General features: G+C 30.3%; 1 protein-coding gene across 2 annotated transcripts in view; it reads left to right on the top strand.

Annotated features, from left to right (window-relative positions):
• Ac3 (Adenylate cyclase 3) overlaps positions 1-16,888 on the top strand; it is a 362,561-nt gene that overhangs the window by 336,735 nt on the left and 8,938 nt on the right. The window contains exons 7-20 of one of the 2 annotated variants that reach the window (XM_067052691.1): positions 1,976-2,114; positions 3,725-3,796; positions 3,968-4,074; positions 6,104-6,265; positions 6,597-6,684; positions 7,967-8,083; positions 9,256-9,366; positions 9,887-10,035; positions 10,130-10,205; positions 10,782-11,007; positions 12,269-12,351; positions 14,849-14,947; positions 15,033-15,156; positions 16,166-16,290. In XM_067052691.1, coding sequence (XP_066908792.1) covers positions 1,976-2,114; positions 3,725-3,796; positions 3,968-4,074; positions 6,104-6,265; positions 6,597-6,684; positions 7,967-8,083; positions 9,256-9,366; positions 9,887-10,035; positions 10,130-10,205; positions 10,782-11,007; positions 12,269-12,351; positions 14,849-14,947; positions 15,033-15,156; positions 16,166-16,290 — 1,678 coding nt within the window. Of the gene's footprint in view, positions 1-1,975; positions 2,115-3,724; positions 3,812-3,967; positions 4,075-6,103; positions 6,266-6,596; positions 6,685-7,966; positions 8,084-9,255; positions 9,367-9,886; positions 10,036-10,129; positions 10,206-10,781; positions 11,008-12,268; positions 12,352-14,848; positions 14,948-15,032; positions 15,157-16,165; positions 16,291-16,888 lie in introns of both variants that reach the window. The other variant, XM_067052690.1, reaches the window with a different exon arrangement.

The raw sequence follows: 16,888 nt of genomic DNA, 5'->3' as shown, positions 1-16,888 counted from the left end.
TGAAACAATGTTATTTAAAGCTACTGCAGCTAGACAGTAACAACCGTTTGAGTCTGCAATATAATTGGGTAATGCAGATAAGAAAAATATTGGAGAGCTTCGGAATGTTTGACCCGATACTACTTAATGATCCGGAAAGTATCAAAAATATAATGGGGGAGATCTCGGATAGAGACAGGGAATCCGTCAAGGATAAAGACCTCTTGTTATTACGAGAATCGATCTATAACCCGTGATACGGTAGGATCTTCATTAAAACGGATGCTCCTCAAAGCTACCTAAAAATTAGTTGTCCTATAACTCACATGAGAATAATTGCCCAACTACGACTTTCCGTTAAATATGCAATTACTCTAAATGTTGGTCCACACAAATATACTTTGGACCCTCAGAAGCTTTGTCTTGTGATGGAATGGCCCTGGAGGATTCTTTCCATTTTTTAACAAATTGCCCGACGTATCATGAGAACCGAATCCGATACATGTCGAAGCTAAGCAATATTTGCCGAAATCAGTTGTATGAATTTCTGTCTGTACCCTCAGGATTGGATCTTAAACTCCTTTTTATATGTGTAACACAAAACCTTTTCCTTAGAGCTGGACACCTATCGTCCCAATAGCAGGTATAGTTTTTGTTTTGTTTTTTAATATTATTAAATATGAAGTGACTTTTTTATTTTACTGCTTTATTCTAACGAATGTTGATAGCCCAGCTTGGGTATATTGTTTGTTATTAGTTTATATAAACGATCTGTAACTCATCATTTTTGAAAAATTACTACAATTGATTATCGATATCATGTATTTCACAGACTAACTATATTTGTACAGAGGTTGCCCCATAAAAAAATATATAAATTATTATTATTATTATGAGAAAATTTATATAAAAATGAACAAAGTAAATTAAAGAAGAATAATGGAGGATTGTCAGTTAACTAATACGTTACATTTGAAAGGAAAAATATATAAAATAATGTTATAGTTAAGATAATATTAGGAAATTTAATAAAATACTAATAATAGGAAAACATCAAATGATAATATACACAATAAGGGGGAAAATTATATAAAAAATATACATGGATAAAAAAAAGAAAAGAAATAAAACTAAAAGAATGAATGAAATAAATATAATGTGGTGAAGAAAACCAAACATACAAAATTGAATAGAGAAAGAAAGGTGTATAAATTATAAAATAAATACATTAATCATAAAATAATAAAAGAAAGTATTAGCTGGAAATAACAGATGAATATACAATACCAACAAAATATATAAATATGAAAGATGAAGGATGGATAGTAAATATAAAGTAATAAATGTAAAAAAGAGTGATAAATATGAGATAAAAAACAGATAAAAGATATGGTAGGATATTTAACTTCTGAAATGCAGAAAATTGAGTAAAATAAATTGAGAAAAATTATGGAGGTCTGATGAGGCTTAAGATATGTCAATAGGTCAGAGAGATAAAGTCTTTATCAACTTTATGATTGATAGATTTCTGCTGTAAATTGGTATGAATGGATTCCAAAATGAGGTGATTTTATGGTTGGGCAGTAGCAAGAATTGATGTATGGTTGAAGTTTAAAGCATGTTCAGAGGTTTTAGAGGCAAAAGGGTTACAGGAGTTTATGGAAGTTTAGTGGTGGGAAATACTGTTTTTATTTTATATTTGTAATTATTTTAAAATAAATAGAGGTAGAACAGGGAATCCAGTAAACTACTAAAAATCTCAATCCCAATTTGTGAAACCTTGTTTCTATCGGATCCTTCATAAATATGTGCAGAAATAAATTGAGAAAGCTCTAAAAATAAATATTTATTTTTGAAGGAAGATAGTACGAGTTACGGTCAATAAAGGTACGGAACAGTAAAAAACTATTTATTAGTTTCCAACATTTCTGCCCATTTTACAGAGCTTTATGAAAACTAAAACCTGAAGATTTCTAATTACTTATTTTTGTTATAGGAGGGTACATATATCAGAAAAAACCCTGAGTTTCCTTAATGGAGAGTTTGAAGTGGAACCTGCCTATGGCGAGAAGAGAGAGGAAACACTTAGAATGGCAGGAATCAAAACATTCTTCATAGTGAGGACAATTATACCCGTGAGTATTTATCAAGAATAGTAATAACTAGTAATAGCTTGACTTGAGTGCTGTCCATTGCTGATGGATAGCTTGTAATTCAATATATTGTTGATTCCATAGATGGAATTTAGCCCTTCGTTTGGTAACTTACCCATAGTTTAAATATACTTTAGTTAATCCTATCATAATCTATAGTTTAAATATAGATTAATAATCCTGTTAGCAACCAAAATGTATTTAATAATGAGTGGGTAGCCCATTCTGAGGATGATTTTAGGCACCCTCTTCAATTCTCATTCTATCTCACCCCTTACCTATTCCTCTTCTTTAGCTCCCCCTCTTTAAACATAATATTTATTAATTTTAATTTTTAATTTATTAATTATTTATGACCCCTTATCTTCAAAATCATCATTTTAATTATTAATGCTTTAATTATAATTTTTTAAATTTAGAAAACATGAAATAGACATGGGAAAGAGACTTTACAGAACCAGCAATACTATTTTTTACTATTACTATTAATAATATTTTTTTTACTGATGTTAATTAGAAATATACATAGGACAGGGGATCTACAACACCTGCAATACAGAAATCTGTAATATAATTACTGACATGTATATACATTGCTGTTTTCATTCCTAGCAACTGTCTGATTTGGTCAGCTTTTTACACTGAATTTTTTTTTTTTTTTTAATTTCGTAGTTAGATCCTTTTTAGAGGTAGCACTTTATTTATTAATAAGAGAATTTTGTATAGCAAAAGCTGAATGTCATCAGTATAGTACAGTATGGTAAAGTAGAGCTACTGTCCTGTGTCCATTTCAAAATTATATCAACAAAACAATTTCATTTAATCCTTTACTGCCAACATAGTTTATTTCCTTTCCAAAGTTTTGACTCTTAGGCCATTATCAACCTAAAATTTTCATATTATTAACATATAATTCCCTCACACATAACACTAATATTTTTTCTAACATAACTTATAATTGATTTATTTTAATTGTTTGTCATATTCACTGAAATATTTTTTCCGATGCAGATTAATTGCATAGATTATTGTCTTGGGCATTTAACCAGTGTATATTAATGTTATGTGTGAGGGAATTATATGTTAATAATATACAAACTTTAAATTGTCTCCTTGATAATGTCCTAAGGGCTGAAACGTCGGAGAGGAAATAAACTATGTTGGGAATATAGGATCAAATGAAACTGTGTTGTTATTAAATAAATAATAATTTAATGGGTCAATGAATAAATATTATACTGAGGAAGAGGGGGAGAAGTAGTGGGAAAGGGTAAAGGGATAGGGAGAGATAGAGGGAGAAGGTGCTTAAGGGATTCCCCACTAGTATATTGTATAATATATTTATTAAAACTTTAATGAAGAAACCTCCATTTTTTATCGTTATGTAGAAGAAAATCTCTAAAAAGAAATTAAATAGATTGCCATAAATATTGGCACAAAATTACCAACTATATTTGAACTATTTTTATTACAGTTAAACTAAAATTGCTATTTCAAGACTATTGAAGAAAAATCCAACTAATCAATTTGTATATTTATATATTCAATGTACATCTAATATAGTTTATAAAATTTCTTGTTTTATGTTTCAGTATAAAGGTCAAAGTGATATGAGAGATCTCAACAGTGATAAAGACCTAGAAGAATTTTTTGAAGATAAAGAAGTAAGTTTTCAAAATGTTAGTAAGTAATTTTTATCAAATACTTGAATTTTTATAAGAGAGATAATTACTAAATTTTATAAACATTTCATTGGTATCTTATAGAAGTATTTATTAAAAAAATGTTGACCTTGACTTGGAGGATTGAGGATCAATCATATATGATTTGTTCAGGGAGTGATAACGCCAGTTGAGGACAACGGCGGAAGGACAGGTAGGAAAGATTCGGAAGATTTCAAACAGAGGCTGAGAAAAGATCTCATGAATAGAGATGGGCACAGGTTAGTGAACCGTTTAATTTCATATTTATTTCATGCACAAGGCATGCATAACTATGCTCAACTTTACCTTAATTCAAAATAGATTGAGGAGGTGGGTGCAAGAAGGTTCCACACACCAAATATGTGTTTTGAGGGATTGTCATTCAAACATTAATATAATCAAATCCATGAATCATATCTTCGGAATTTTTGATTTTCAACGAGGCAGCCTTTTTATAAAAAATCCAAAAATTACAGAGGAGTCTGTGTTACCAACCTCTTTGTAAAAGTTCTTAGTAAAATCAAAAGAGACCACTGAGAATATGAATTCAAAGTTTCAGATGACCAATGTGGATTTACATTGAGATGATCTCAAATTTTTCATATGTTAACTAAAAAAAATTAAGCCATTTTCCGGAATATTGAATTGATATTTATCATTTAGGGAAAGCGTATGAAAGTAAGTTACCCCTGTAGATTCTGGAGCCCTCCTAGGGTCCATCCAGCCTCATAAAGTGAATTACCCTTAAATCTGGTGGTTGAATGTGATCTTGAAAAAATCACCTCCTTGCATAGACGTTGTTCTAAAAACAGTGCTTCCTTACAAAGTACTGAACCCATGACCCTTCGTCATAGCAGTTCACATAATTATTATTATATGGGGGAAAATTATTAGTTAAGAGTATTCGTTTAATGCGGTGTACGTTAGTTCATGGAAATGAGAATCAGAGAGGGAAAGGCAGTGGTGAATAATGTTTCTAGCTATGCTATTGTATTATTATATTATTATTATAAAGAGAACATCAACCAAATAAAAGTTGGACCTTACCTATTAGAACCTTTTACAAGTAAAGGCTATCTACAGGAATACAGTGCATCTCCCTCCCTGTTCAAGATTCAGCTTGAAATTTGTTTGAAAGTAGGAGGAAAAAGTGTAAACCCAAGGGGGTTTCAATTGAAACAAGATGTGTTCCTTAACAACTTGTCATTTGCAGATGACTAAGTTTTCATTTCCTAGAATACAGAAGATACTGGTTATATGTTCGGAAGGTTTACAAGAGAAATATAAGCAAAACGGTTTGGTTATTAATACTGAAAGAATTTATGTCATCCAATAATGACACAGAATTGAATTAAATCCGGGTGAGGTGCATAAAATAGTTCAACATTTTAACGGCATTTGCTGCATTTTTTTTATCAAACGGTTTCTGCAACATGGAAACAAAAAGTAGGATTTCAGATAGTAAAAAAAGTTATATTAATACTCTTAATAATAAGGATGGGGACCATCTTTTGGCGTGTGTTGGTCTGGTGGATGTTGAGCGAGATACGGACGAACTAAGAGGACGAATAAAATTGTATTGGGCTGCGAGAAGGAAAATGGCGTAATAGCCGACTTCCTGTGGCGTAGGGGAAAAAAAAAAAAATATATTAATACTCTATGCAATAATATGTAGTAAAAATACTATTTAAAATATCAAAAGATATATACATAAAAGTATTATATTGAGCCTTAAGACATACGGAGCAGAAACAGGAAGGGAAATGATGGAAGAAATATTCTAGAAGAGATTGAGGAAGTACATCTAAAGTGGCATGGACATTTAAAAATAATGTCTGAAGGAAGATTACCAAGGGAGGTACAGTTGTGGGAAATATATGAGAGAAGAGGATAAGCCAGACCCAGGTAAACTTTGAACAATGAAATGGAGAGAATCCTTGAAGGGATACTGCATGAAAGAGGAATGAACCTGGAAAATGCGAGTTAGAAGAAGGCTTTATAATTTAGGTTAAGAAAACCTACTGCTCTGGTGAAAAATTCAATATTAAAAAAGAACAAGAAAACTATTCCAAAGAAATAATTACAGAACAATTCATACTTCGCTGATGTAAAACGTTTTAATGTCAGTTTCTGAAATGCAATATGAGGATTTAGACTCTTCTTGTAGCCACCTTCTCAATTATCACTAATAAAAACAAAACAAATTATAGGTAGAAAACATTAAAGTTTTCATAACGATTGTTTTTTAATTGTTACATTGTCATACAGGGATTTGGTGAAGCATACATCACTTGTAACGAGATCTTTTAAGGATAAGCAGAGAGAATATAACTACACTCACAATACCGAATCCTTCAGCAGTATATCTCTGATAGGCTGCCCTCTAGTCATCATACTCACATCAATTGCACAGGCATTTATATTACCCAAGTAAATACACAATATCTTCTTCACTATGTAGCTTTGTAGGAAGCCTTAATGAATATATCAATAAGGCATGATAAACTCGAACATTCATTTTACATTTTATAATTTTTAAACTTTATTATTAAAAAAAAAATCACTTGATATAATATGTTCACGTCAGGTTATAATTACCATCATCAGAACTAAACTCTTGCTAATAATATTTTTCAAGTAATCTATAAAGTGGACCAAGATATTTTACAATGCATAAACACCTCATTTTATTTGTTAAGATATTAAATTAGAATACATTATTTTGTCTTAATACTAATGGATACACCATTTTTATTTCCAGTGACTCCACAAGCATCATGTCAGTAGGAATCAGTTCATGGTTTCTTATTATAATTACCCTCTTCACAATAGCTGAGGCCTTTCCAAATGTAAGTAGACCTACTTGCATCTTTTTTTTTAACTAGTTTTATTATGATATGAAGAAGATGGTCAGGGTTGCAGACAAAAAGAAACAAAATAGTTTTCAACTATTTACTACCCATAAATAGGATAATAAAGGAGAGAACCCATGAAGATGTACTGCATAAAAGAGGAATGAACCTGGAACCATAATAAATAGGAATAAACCATCCCATAATTAGGGATGATAAATAGTTGAAAACTATATTGTTCTTTTTGACCCCAATCCTGAACATCTTCTTCAAATTTTGAATTATACAGTCAACTATTTATATATGTAGTTTTATTATGGTTTGTTTTTTAATAGCTCCAAGTACATTTTTTTCTTTATCATGTCATCCATTCTGCAGACGTGCCTAAAACAGCTATTCCATAGGATGTCACATGTTGATCACACTCCCCAAATCCTAATGACGTCATAACTGACTCAGTTCCTCTTGGTCTTACTGACTATTCTTCACTAGGTTTTTTTTTTTTCTTTTTTTCTTACCTCCTGGAGCAAAGAAGAAGGCATTTACAAATATATATATACATATATACATATACCGGCTATTTAATTTTCTCTTCACTAGGTATATTATATATTTATGCATTAAAAACAAGATAAAATATAGATTTTTTGGGGAGGGGAAAGATTTGAAAGTATCTTATAAAAAAAAAAATAGTACATTTACTATTCTTTTTTTTTTCAAAGACACAAGTACAAAAAAATAAGTATGTGTACTCAATTGCCCTTCATCAACTCATTCAAAACCACCAAGTCTATTTTGCCACCTTTGCTTATAATTGTTCCTGGATACATAAATTTATTTATTAGTTCTTGGAGTTCAATATCACACAAATCACATGAATTTATTTGTATTTATTATTATTAGCTAAGGAGTGGGGTAGCTCAGTGAGTAAGGCCCTGTGCAACTTCTCCCAGACCAAGGTTTGAATCTGGCTGTGGCAGCTAACATTTATTTTGTTAAATCAGTGGTGAGTCAGCCCTCCTGGGACATATCCAGCCTCTATAGAGTGCTCTTAATTGTGGGAAAAACCTGACAGTTGAGCATGATCTTGGACATTTCACCTCCTTGTACAACCATGTTTTGGAAACTTACAAAGGAGTCCTTACAAAATATTGAAACCCTGACCCTTCATGAATAATGATTGTACAGGTTTCTTTTAATTATTATATTATTACTTGTAATTTGTATTAGAAAACTAACATTTATATTTTAAAATAAATTTATAATATTTTTTTTAAAGGTCTTTCCTGAGCAGCTGTTGTATATCAGCAAAATTATGAATTATTCAGTCATCATGAGACGTCTTTTAGCTGTTGTATTCATACTTGTGATTAATTTTGCAAATTTTATTGATATGGTAAGTAACAAAACTTACGTATTCTGAACAGATATCATTGAACAAATAAGTCCTAGTAGAATCAGTTTGAAGTTTATTATTTTATTTATAACATCCTCATAATTGAAAACTTAAATTATTATTGTGTGAAAAACATTAAAAATTTAAGTTATTTTTTTCAATTTGTTAAGTAACAACGTTTTAGTAAATTACTTTTGAATCATTTAGGAAGCAATCAGATTCAGTACGAGTATATATAATTTGTTTCATGTATGTCTAAACCATCTTATGCAGGTGGAACTGAAACTATAAATTAGTATCAAAATTGTTTCAACGTCCCAAACTATAATTTGAGGTATTCCTTTACCTGAATCTGTTACCTTTATATTTCACCTTTTGAGAATCGCAATGAGTAGCGTAAGTCCGAAATACGACATAAGGAGAAAACGTTAATTTAAACTTACACAAACCTATGAACTAAATCAAAAGGCCGACAATATCCTTTTTTTCTCCTTCAATTCTCAGACAAAAAAAATCGTGCCCACTCTAAACAAAATTGTAATTTTGTCCCCCTTTCACATGTTGTATTTTGCACTCTACAAGCAAGGTTTTGAAATAAGCTTTTGCTACTTTTGCAGGTAATACAGTATTCATTCTAATGTATTTCGGTATTCATAACTTTAAAATATAATTTTTGTAGTTTGTCTACTTATCCTCAACCGTCTATTTAACAGTAATAAATAGATAAATGATAGGCATAACACCATCTAGTAATAACAGGATTAGTTAATAATAAAATTTTGGTAACAACTTTTCAAGTATTTATAAATAATAATGTATTAAACTAGAAAGTCCATAATGGGCTGAAATAATGCCGATAAACAAATTATAAAAATAAGAGTGAGATTCATAAAATGTCATCATTATAATTATTTTCATCAATAATTTAAATTTAGGCATCACAAATGCTATAATACAATAAGCTTTATTATCCTAAAAATGGAAGTGAAAAATTATATTTTTATATTGTATTGAATAATGATGATTTAAACGATCTTCCATAATTATTTTTTATGACAAATAATATTTATTTAGTTGATAAATATATGTAACATTATTTTGTAAATCATATATATCTAAATACTTTTATATGAATTACTATATTTATATTATTATTTCACTATCTTTTGTAGACTTCATGTATCGTAGTAGGCAGTAAAACATCCAACTGTTCAATGAGTGATGACCCCGGTGAAGCTTGCTTATACCCGTCTTATTTCTCACACATGGCAGTACTTGTTCTGGTAATAAACAATCAATTTTTTTAAAAATTTACTACAGTAGATTATTAAAAAAAAATTTTTTTCAACTAATTGTCCAGATTTCTCGCATTCATTATCGTTATACAAACAGTTTGAAACAAAAGATAGATGACAGAAGAAGCTATTTTGTGTAGATATCACATTAGCAAATCTGTATTTCCCTATACTCCAGATATCTTTTTTTCATTTAGAAAAATAAAGTTTCAGTTATTTGGGAATACCAGCAAAATAAAAAAAAAATAGAAATATATTTTCAAGCTTGAATCTACTATGTAAACTTTTCTTGTAATGAGGGAATATCATTTCACAATTTTTTTAATTAGAAACTCATTTACAACTAGTTAATCCATCATATATAAAAATTTATTTCCAATTGAAAATTTATTAGTTGCACACGGTCAATCAAGTCTTTCATTTAAGATTATTCTATAATAGACATTTCTTTCCCTTATTTTCATTTAATGTTTTTGTTTGCTGTTGCATCTAGATTTTTTTTTAACAGGTAGCAGCAGCATTACCAGTTCAACTTTCTCATATCATGAAGGCAGCATTATTATTTGTAATAGTTGATACACACACATTTGGAAACCTTTATCTTATGAGGAAGGCTCTTGACTGTGAAGATATATCATTCGTGGCCGATCCAAACAGGTATACTGAGTCAGATGATAACCAATTTCAATAATACATTTCTTTTCTAATACAAAAAATTAATAATATTAAATATACAATGATAAAATTTCAGAATCACACCAGGAAAATACACAGTTTCTGTTATGCTTGGGATGATTTGTATTGGATTGATGGTGCTGATGAGACATGTAAGTTGAACAGTTTTAATGCTTTTTTTTTTAATATTGTTCTGTTTCATTTTGTCTTTTCCTCACATCACACCATAGTATTTTTTGGTGCTATTATCTCCTAGGGTACATTTGATCACTGAGACTCATCTAGCATTTCTTTTGTCTAAGTTACAAAAGACAAGTTTAATTCATCATTCAATTTAAAATTTTTACACTCAAACAAAATTTTGATCTACTATAAATTTAGAATTAACAATGTCGAAAACTCAATGAATGTTCACGAAACCAATCTTAATCCACTCTGCCTCTCTCAACAAAAAAAAAATAATAAATAATAATTCAAATTAAATAAATCACATTGTTTAAATCTTATAATTATTGAAATAAACACTTAGTATCAATTACTTAATGAATTATAATAATCAGACAAAATTATTCAAAAGTCATTATTAAAATTAAAGTAATTATTTTTAAATAAAAAAATAGCAAAATTTAGTTTAGATGATAAGCAAATGTTATAAATATAACCTGAAGGAAAAAGAGATTGGAAGAATATAACAAGTCAGTATTCAAATTAAACTGAGTATTTTACAGATGGAATGTGCCTCTCGGGTACTGTTCCTATGGAAGACGGAAGCGGAAGAACAGCGTGAACGAGCCAGCGATATGGGAAGGAGGAATGAGGCTCTAGTGTACAATATATTACCCCCTCATGTTGCAGTTCACTTCTTAGGTAACAGAAAACGCCAGCACGAGGAGTTATATTCTCAGAGCTATGCTGAAGTTGGAGTGTTATTTGCTTCAATGCCTAATTTCTCAGGTGAGTAATAAATGATAAGCCAATTCATATCTCTATCAATTACTATTTCTTCTTAATAAAGATATCAGGTGAATCCAAAAGTTCTGATGCATTTTTGAGAAAGTTTTAAATATTATAAATAAAACACAATTTAAAATTTAAATAATGATATATTAATATCCAGTTTCAATATCTAGAGAGTAAGCAGGATGCAGCAAAAGTTCTCAATTCCATTGATTAATTTTTTTTAGTGTTATTTGAGCTGTACACAGTCAAGTGGTTCTTGATATTCACCTAATGAGGGGGGGGGGTCATTTTTTAATCAATTCTAAGTTTTGTTCAACAAAAGTGTACAAAGTTGTTCACTGTAAAAAACATCTGCATTAATGGTTTGATTTGGTACTAATAATTCATAATAAATCAACACTATTAATTTTTATTGCTGCAGATCTAGCAGATTTAACATAGAAAAATAAAATATATTCCCAAATTCCTCCAAAAATACATCGATTTCCTTAAACATTTCCTAAGACTCTGTGATTCTATACCATCGAAACCTATTAACTTCTAGTTACCTCACTCATTTTCTCCCATTTTTATTATGGCTGCTTGGTGGATTGTCAGGTAGACAAGAGATGAGATTGAAGAGATAAACAATTTTTTTAATAAGATTCATCTCTGGGATCCCTTGACACTTCCTTGTCTCCAGTTGGTACGCCAAAATAAAATGGCTTCACTCTCTTTTCCATCAGAAATACTTCCTTGGTTTGTATCACTTAAGAGCCTTTAAGACTAAACAGCCTGCCTACATCCATGATTTTTTTACCTGTTTTCTTCTGACCGACCACTCCTTAAATTCGAAATCCCAACCCTCAAACTTGTATATGAGAAGGACTCATAGAATGGTTTCCTTCAGATAATACTTCTTTATCTGTGCTATCTCGTTCTGCAATTCCTTAGACACATCCATCCTTAAAATCTCTTCATTAACCTCTTTTAAAAATAAATTATTTCTCCATCTCATCAATAATCAATTTACTTCAAATCACAGCAAGATGTATGAGTAACAAGATTTTTTTTAAATTTATAAATAAGGGAACGATATGTCCCAAAATAAAATTACTTTTCATTGCAAGAGATAACTTGTAGGTAATAATGGTAACTACACGTTATCTTCTAGTAGACAGTAAATTTACTAAATACCTAAAAGAGAAATCAACATGCTATACAACTCAAACTGTAGTATACTTTTATAGTTACAATTTTTTTTATTTTATTTTAGATTTCTACTCAGAAGAAACTGTTAACAATCAAGGCCTTGAATGTCTGAGGTTTTTGAATGAGGTCATTTCAGACTTTGATGCAGTAAGTATAAATTTTATTTTATTTTTTTTTAAATAAATTTCCAAAGTATTTATTCATGGTCCAGGCATATGAACTATGGCCAATTTTTGTCCACACATGATCTGACAAGGGTTATAATTATCTTTTTCAACCAATCCTTCTACTTATGTCAGTGAAAACTACTGTCATTGAACCCCTGAAGGGTTACTCGGAATGACTGTCAATATTCAATAAACAAAACTGACTGGAATATCACTCAACTCACATATCACTGATAACTGACCTGAATCGACCTATACTATCAGTACAGCTGAGGCTTATTTATAAATGGGATAGAGAACATCTGATGTAATGTAATGTTTTAATTTGTAACCAACAAAAAGCTTGTTTTCCCTTTGCCTTAAAAAAACAAAGAGAAACGCATAATATGAAGGAACCAATTGCAGTCTCCACTCCACTTTCTCAGTGCCCCCTCCTCTACTTCAAATTTTGAATGATCAGATTCCAAAACTTTATCGGTAATTTGTCAGTATTACCCTTACATTATCAATCTGAACATCCATCTCTGGTTTTACTGTCATTCTGACTGAACATATATTATAACATATATAGAACATATATAGTAGGTCCCTTAATGTTTCATTTCACACCAAAATTAAAAAAAAAAAAAAAATAATAATGGGAAATAGGTAGTCATCTGTTTTTTATTCAAACAAGGAAAATAATAAACAGGCTATAAATTGTTCACAGATCCAAGTAAATAGTGTTACTTGAATCTCACATGCACTTGTTATCGAGATTGACCTCTATTCTACCTAAGTAGTATTATCATAGTGGCAATAAAAGGATGAAACAGAAGAGTAAAATTTGATCGAAGCCATGAAAAACATACTTATGTGGTGTGACATCCCATTATTGAGACTTGACCTCCTCCAAAAGCCTTAGCAGGTTATTGTGATCAATTACTGCAGCTCTCCAGTTCTGAATCTCAAGCAGGAGCCGTACATTCACCAATATCGAATCCTCTCATCTAACATTTGTCCAATCAGCTTGTCTCTTCCCATGATTTTTTTCAACTAGCATCCTCTTGGGTGTCACAATATCAATCATCATGCAATGTACCCGGCCCACTAAAGTTGTGCCAGTCTGATTTTTGCTGAATCTCACGAGTTTCATGTCTTTCTTCTTTTCCAAAAGCTGTCTTCCAAAATTCTTCTCTCGAATGTAAATTATTCTCAGTTTTTCTATATGATCGGGCTTCTGACCCATAGGTTAAAATGGGCAAACTAGGGTCTTGTAAAGGGTAATATTGGTCCTGTTAGAAAGTAATCTCCTTCTAGATTGCTTTGCTACCCCAAAGTAACAATGGCTAACCATAGCTATATTTTTCTTGATCTCTGGGGACATGTCATTTCTAGTATTTTTCTCTGACAACTAAATATTATTATTATTGGCACGACAGACCATAGAGGTCCAAGGCCTCACACGATGTATGTAGGAAATACATCACTCGTCTCATGACGAGGTTTTCATAAAATGGGTTCGTCACTCCCACGCCTATTTTTGTAAGTGCCACCCATTGGTTTACGGGCCTCACAAATGCCCAGGGGGAGGTTGTGAGTGAGTATTACATATTTATATGCTTGAAAAAATCCCGGGTAGGGCCAGGGACTCGATCTTATAACCTTCGGGTTGGTAGACTGGCGCGTTACCATGCTGCTACCGTGACACTCCCTGACAACTAAATATAATGATAAATAAAGCTATTTACGCTTCCAAAGCAGTAGGGCCCAACCAACTTCAATGGAACCGATCCCTCCAACTCTTAGGTACTTTGTCTTAGCCTCATTACTTATTAGTCCGAGTTTCATCGCTGCATTTTCTAGGGCTAGGATAGAATCTTTTAATCTGCTCTGATCTGGCCACAATATCAAAATCATCAGCATATCCTAAGAGCTAAATCTTGCAATTGAGAAGGGCTTTATGAAGCTGGATTCCAGATATTCATACTCCTCTCTCTCCTATAAAGTTAAAAAAGAGGCAAACAAGTGCATCCCCCTGCCTTAGACTTCAGTTCATATTAGTACTTATAAGCACAAAAATCATAATTATAAAAAGAATTAGCAACAGATCTCTCCCACTAAGAGAATATTTAAAAAAAAAAAAAATTGAAAAGTATAAACCGATGGGGAAGGAAAAATGTATACACTCCAAACAACAACTCTATTTATACACAAATTAAAAATCATTAATATAAGGGGCTGTTGAGGTTTTAAATGACCTTAAAAACTGTGGAAAAAAAAAAAAAGAGTGGAGAGAAAAAACTTGAGACCCCCAGAAGATACTTCTCTATTACTAAATAAATTCATACACAAATTTTCAACACTGTAAATAAATTTGAAGTAGCTGTATTTATAAACTTATAGAGGTAGATAATAGTTTATATATAATAAAAATATCCCTATTAATACCATATTATTTGATAATAATTGCTAAAATGTTATTTCATTTTTTTCAGTTACTTGAACTTCCTAAATTTCAAGATATTATAAAAATAAAGACTATTGGTTCAACTTACATGGCTGCAAGCGGTCTCAATCCATCAAGAGTTGTAAAGGTAATGTCTAAATGGCAATTTATTGATTATTTAATTACATATATATTTAAATAAAAGAAAAATATATAGTGTTTTATTTTTACAGCCTGATGATCCAACAGAGGTGCGGTGGGCACATCTAGGACTTTTAGTTGAGTTTGCTTTAGAATTAAAGAAAGCATTGCAAAGCATAAATGAGCAAAGTTTCAACCACTTTGTCTTAAAAATGGGTAATACTACTTTTCATGATTAAAACATTTTACACAATTTCTGTTCTTGTTACAACTTAAAACAGTTCCATAAACCAATATTTTCAATTTTATCTTTTTCTAACTTTTTCAATATGTTTCAGTTTCTCTTAATTTTCTTATACTCTCAAAGAATTCCTATGATAACATTCCTATTTACACAGAACTTCTGTTACAACACATTTATGTAGAACTTTCATCATGAATTTCTTTGAATAAGTTCTTTATTCCTCATAGCCAAAGATGGTGATGGAAGTTCAGAAACCAACTAAAAATTGTTTTCAAGATCTCACTTTATTCAAACAATTTAAGGTCCATCCCTCTTGAGTTATGTTTATTTGTTTTTTTCAAAAATCACTAATCATCTTGAAATAATGCTGTTGTTATTTTCTTATTATACCATATTAAATACATAGAAAGTTCATGAAGTTTTTCTTAATAAAATAGTATATAAATTTTATCAGTTTGGAAGATATGAAATCTCAATTTATAAGGTGCAAGGTAAATGAAAGAAAACAAACTTTTACAATTTAATTTCATTCAGAACAACTTCTATTAGCTTTAATATATTTCCCAGAATGCCCAACAATGTTTTTTTACCCCTTTTTCAAAGAAGCTTTTAGGCTTTGAATCGATAAACTTCAATAAAATTTTGTTCTATTCTCATTTGGAATTTTTTTTTTAAATAAGTAGAGCTCTCAGAAAAAAACTAAAAACGGTTGGAGACAAGTTATATTAATGTGATAGAAGTTCAATTTTGCAGATCAAGTAATTTTTGTCACATTAACTGGCAAACTTGTGGTTAGTTTTTGTCGTGAAAAAGTATAGACCCTCTGCTAGTTGTAATTGTTTAATATCTTTTGTTGTATGAAGCATTTATTCGGTCTTTCGAATAGAAGTTGATTTTTTAACAATTAGATATATTCTCTACAATTTTAAATAATTTGGTTGTAGTTATAAAATTTTCCAATTTGCATATTTCACACTATAGGTATAAACCACGGGCCTATAACTGCTGGAGTCATTGGTGCCAGAAAACCTCATTACGATATTTGGGGAAACACAGTCAATGTAGCTTCTCGGATGGAGAGTACAGGAAAAGCAGGATGTATCCAGGTATGAATTTAACATTAAAAAAAAAAAAAATCATATGAGTTATAAAACTGATACAAATTTGATTTTGTTTACTTTATATAAAAACACACAAAAAAAGTAACTAAGCAGAAAATAAGAATTATTTAACTTTAAACAAGGAAAAGTTGATAGTTTGATCAGTAAAGAAAACAAATATATAAAAATTTATTTATTAGTGACAACGTGTAAGCCACAATTTCAAGCCTTCATCAGGGCTAAAAACAAAAAAAGAGAAAACTATAATGAAAAAGAGGAATTGACAGATAAAAAGTGTTGAAAGGCAGTTACAGTCTAGGTATAATAAGAAGATAAAGGATAAAGTAAAGTAAAAATTAAGTAAGAGGAAAGAACAAATAATAAAATACATATGAAAATCTAGTTAGTGATGAAATGAAATGAAAATAAAAATAATTTAAAACAAAGTGATGAAAAAAGTGGGAAATAAAATATATTTTTAGGTAATTAAATGTGTAAGTAAAATAACAGGATAAAATAAATAAAATAGAAAGTTATATAGTCCAAAAGTAATAAAGAAATATGATTATTTTAATTTAATAATAATTATTTAAAATTAAAGTTG

This window comes from Halyomorpha halys, unplaced genomic scaffold (assembly GCF_000696795.3).
Source record: "Halyomorpha halys isolate HHAL.00 unplaced genomic scaffold, Hhal_1.1 Scaffold14.1, whole genome shotgun sequence".
Classification (NCBI taxonomy): Eukaryota; Metazoa; Arthropoda; class Insecta; order Hemiptera; family Pentatomidae; genus Halyomorpha; species Halyomorpha halys.
This window is presented reverse-complemented; position numbering and strand designations above follow the sequence as displayed.